The 4105-nt window shown below is 46.0% G+C and overlaps 1 protein-coding gene across 1 annotated transcript in view; it reads right to left on the bottom strand.

Moving 5' to 3' along the window:
• LOC107093676 (citron Rho-interacting kinase-like) overlaps positions 1 to 4105 on the bottom strand; it is a gene marked incomplete at its 5' end in the record, with an annotated part of 19644 nt that overhangs the window by 2252 nt on the left and 13287 nt on the right. The window contains 4 exons of the mRNA XM_015388878.1: positions 1744 to 2032; positions 2697 to 2870; positions 2962 to 3040; positions 3132 to 3212. Of these exons, the coding sequence (XP_015244364.1) occupies positions 1744 to 2032; positions 2697 to 2870; positions 2962 to 3040; positions 3132 to 3212 (623 nt within the window). The remainder of the gene's footprint in view (positions 1 to 1743; positions 2033 to 2696; positions 2871 to 2961; positions 3041 to 3131; positions 3213 to 4105) is intronic.

The following is a 4105-nucleotide window of genomic DNA, read 5'->3' as shown; positions in this document are numbered from 1 at the left end:
CTGATTGGTTTATTTGGCCCGTCTATCACCAACATAGGCCAATCAGCTAACCAGTATTTTCGCCCCTTCCCAAAATTACTTCAACTGAAGGTTTCCAGATGGATATGCGGAGCAAATCCATCTGGCGGAGTCAGGTTACAGAAGCATACCAGCAAAACTGGTTTGCGACCAGACCCAAGCCACATTTGATGTGCATGGTTGCAGAAGTCTAATCTGCCCTCTACTGATGACCTGGAATAAGGCTAAATCCCAAACTGCCCCCTAACTAGTAACCCTTAACTATACAGGGTCATTCCCAGTGAAGTCCCACTCAGCTGTGGAGGCCCCTGGATTGTACGTGGGGATATAAACGTGAATGGGACGGCCTCTTCTCTTAAAGGGAAAGGAAAAGCAGTTGTTCCTATGGCAACACAGTGACTCCTGTAGCTCACGGGCGCAGGTTAACACAACATCAAACATTTTCTTAAAAATAAATCTATCCTGTCAAAACTATTTCAAAGAGGACCTTCCATTTAGGGATTAATGACGTCTTTGTTTTTCTGTATTTCAACGTCTTTAGTTCGCCGTTACACCCGCTGACAAGTTCCAGCCAGCCTGCACTGATGTAGACTCGCTATTTTAGTTACAAGTTTAGTTCGTTTAGTTACGAAATCATCTGTTCTTAAACCTTCTTTCTTAAAAATGACCCTGGAAAGACAATCTGGCCTTAATGGAGGAAGTCCCAACCAGGAGTCACCAGATCCAACACCAGAAATTCCTGTTGGATGAGGTTGTGGCGTTTAGCGCTCATTGAAAGTCAATAGGGAATAAATGAGCGTAGCTCCGACTGAGATAGAGCGCAGGTCTGTTTTAGTTGGACTAAGCAGCATTTCAGCAGCAATTTCATGGGTTTGACAGGAAGAGAGACGCAGTTACAAAGTAAAACACATCCGCTTTAAGGGAAAATACGAAATAAAATCTGTTAATCGCACGGAGAAAGAGTCCGTTTGGATTCACACATTGCGTATATAGTACGCAGGAAAGATGCGGTGGTGCAAAAACAATCAATGAAACATAAAAAATGTTTAAAAAATAACAAGGGTTAGACAGAGCAGATAAGCTCAGCATATCTCTGTCACCTTTTATGAAAGAAAGAAAGAAAAACTTGGATAAACTTCCCAGATCTCTCTGAGAATCACCTCTCTGCCTCAGTCACCATAGAAACCGTCCCACCGCGTTTATTGCTGCGTTTGTCTTTTCTTTAGACGTAGATCTCATTATGTTTTTAATATATGAATGTTCTGGTTTGAGATGCGGCACAGACTCGTTACGTGTTTTTCTATAGAATGCACTGGGTGTTTTTATTTTTTTTCTATAACCTATAGCACAGAGACAGAAGTGAAAAAGAATCTGCTCAGATCTGCTCACCCTGCCTAGTCGGAGCCTCTCTATACACAGTCGGTGTGACATGGGAAAGAATTTGGGTCGGAGATTAGAAAGTCGTACGGAACCGTGTTCTCAGGCCTTAAAGCTGCGCAGCTCGTCTCTCTGAATGTGGGGAAACACGGTGGTGGAGGTATCATGCTTTTGTTCAGGTCAGTATATGGAACTAAAAAGGCTGGAAAAGTCTTCAGATTGATGAAGCTTCACCTCCTCCCTTTCTGTACTTTTAATATGTGAGTCTAAGGAATAATTCGTCCTTAATGCATCTGGCTTTTTGGCCACAGAATTAAAGCAAACACCCCCCACCCCCCCTTTACTGACCTTGTTAACAGGGGCCAGCTGCGTTCGGACCGACCCGGCATGGAGTCGGGTGCTGTCCCCAAACCTCCCTGGGGAGCGCTCCCTGCGACTGTCCAGCACCCTGCCGGGGGACTTCTCTCTGTCCAGCGGCCGGGCGGGGGACTTGTCTCTCCTGAACTCTGTGCGGCCCTCCCGGTAGCGGTGCGGGGTGCTGGGTTCACGGTGCAAACCGTCATGGCTGCCGGGGCCCGAAGTCAAGCGCTTGGTGATGTGCTCCGAGTAGGTGGGGGGGCCTCGCTTACTGGGACTACTGCAGACGACAGCGGAGAGAAGCAACTCCCGTCAGAGTCTGACGCCAACCCTGACCTACCAAACAGCAGAGATCACATCTAAGCGCCCAGGTGGCCCCGCTACCATGGTGACCAGTTTGCAAGGTTGATGGGGGACGGGGGGAGCCGGGCTGGGAGAGGGGGAATTGGTACCCTGCATGTCTCTGTGCTTCGTTGCTCTGCGTCAGTCTGCCAGGGTGGGGGGTGTGGGTGGGGGGTGTTACCCAGTTTGCCCAACGATCGCCGTCTCCAGAGGTCATTGGGCAAAATGCGGAGCACACCCTGGAGAGTTAGCCGCTCCATAACGAGAGGAAACTAAATTTACTGAGACCAATTAGCAGGAGACCCTGAGAGAAGTCAGGCATGCATGGGGGGGACAGGTGGTCCGAACCCCTGACCTTCCTGCTGCTGGGGAAGCATGCTAACCACTGCCCCACCGTGCAGCCCTCCTTCTCTCACCGTTTGCTCCCCTTCGGGCTCCTGCCTTCTGTGGAAGGCGTCCTGATTTAGAGACTAAACCAGCAAACTGTAACATGAGGCTGGGATGAAGTGCACCTGGCAGACATGCCTCCAGGAAACTTCTCTGCTCTAGTTAAACCTGCTGTTTGGTGATAGCTGTGTGTTTTGGTTATTTTGTCAGCCGACCCTCTGCTGGAGCCGGTCCTCTGCAGCTCTCCGGACTCCCTGATCAGGCTTCCCTTACAGCAGATGACCCGTAGTTTGCTCTGATAGGAGGAGGCCAGGTAAATGGCTCCAGAGGAGATGGCTGGGCCCAGGTAACGAGGGTTAGGAATGTCCAGGTGAGCCAGCACTGCCGGGCTGGAAACCAGAACAGCAAAGCTGAAAGAGCGATTCTCACCATGGAGGACAAAATGTTTTGATCTGTTATAAAATGACTGGTTGTTCTCACCCCGCTGCTCCGTGTCCCTGAATTTCAATCACATCCAGGGAGTTAAAATAGGTGACAAACAGGTAGGGCTCTCTGTAGGCTGGAACACAAACCAGAGAATTCAGCAAAACAAGAGCAGGGAGAACATTTTAAAGGGCGGGATTTTAAAAAGGAACCAAAGATTAATTTACCAAAAGACAGAGGCACTCGGCTCCACTTGATCTCATCGGTACGACTTCTTCTTCCGTAAGAATCCACAAAGAAACCGAACTCTGCAGCATAAAAACAGTTTCTTCAGACCTATTGAATTATATCAGCCACAAGCAGGGGCCTAGCCAGTTGCCTAGGCCCCCAAGTTCCTGGGGGCCCCATAAAACTCCTTTAACATGTGTGGTAAATGCAGCTATTACTCATTTGTGCGCATTAATTATGACTTACTAAGCGCTCTTGTCGCTATTCACTGACTTTTCGGACCCCTCGCCAAATCTGGCGACTTTTTTCCACTGCTGGAGACTTTGGAGACAACATCTAAAAGCAGCAAACTCTTATATAATATAACTTATATTATGCTATTTTAAATTAAATTTAATGATAGTATAATATAACATTTTATGGTATTGTATAATATTAAATTATATTTGTTAATGTCATCCATATGGGGTGATAATTGCTCAGGGATGAATTAGTTTTATTGATGTAGAGTTAAACTAAAAAACTCTGGGACTCTTGGACTTTATAAATTGCAATACAACTAAAAATATCTACTATTAGATTTAATCATATGGTGTTAATATATAACACATTATGTTAATTTATATTTGATTAAGTTGGAATGTTACATATTATATAACAGTCTAACTATAAACTTATGAGGGCATCAGTGTTCCATCAGACAGCTGGTCCTAAATGCTGCTGCCTGTGTTCTCACTAGAGCTGAGAAAGTAGAGCACATCAGTTTGAAGTCCTTCCATTGGCTCCCTGTAGCTCAGAGAATAGACTTTAAAATCCTTCTGTTAGTCTAGAAATCACTGAATAGAATAGAACATAACAGATCTGGGCAGTGTCCTAGGGCCCCAAGTTCCTGGGGGCCCCATAAAACTCTATTTACATTATTATGTTTTTGATTAAAATCCTTTTACTGAAATGCCATCAGAACGCTGATAAT

Source organism: Cyprinodon variegatus, unplaced genomic scaffold, assembly GCF_000732505.1.
Source record: "Cyprinodon variegatus isolate N-32 unplaced genomic scaffold, C_variegatus-1.0 Scaffold440, whole genome shotgun sequence".
Lineage (NCBI taxonomy): Eukaryota > Metazoa > Chordata > Actinopteri > Cyprinodontiformes > Cyprinodontidae > Cyprinodon > Cyprinodon variegatus.
This window is presented reverse-complemented; position numbering and strand designations above follow the sequence as displayed.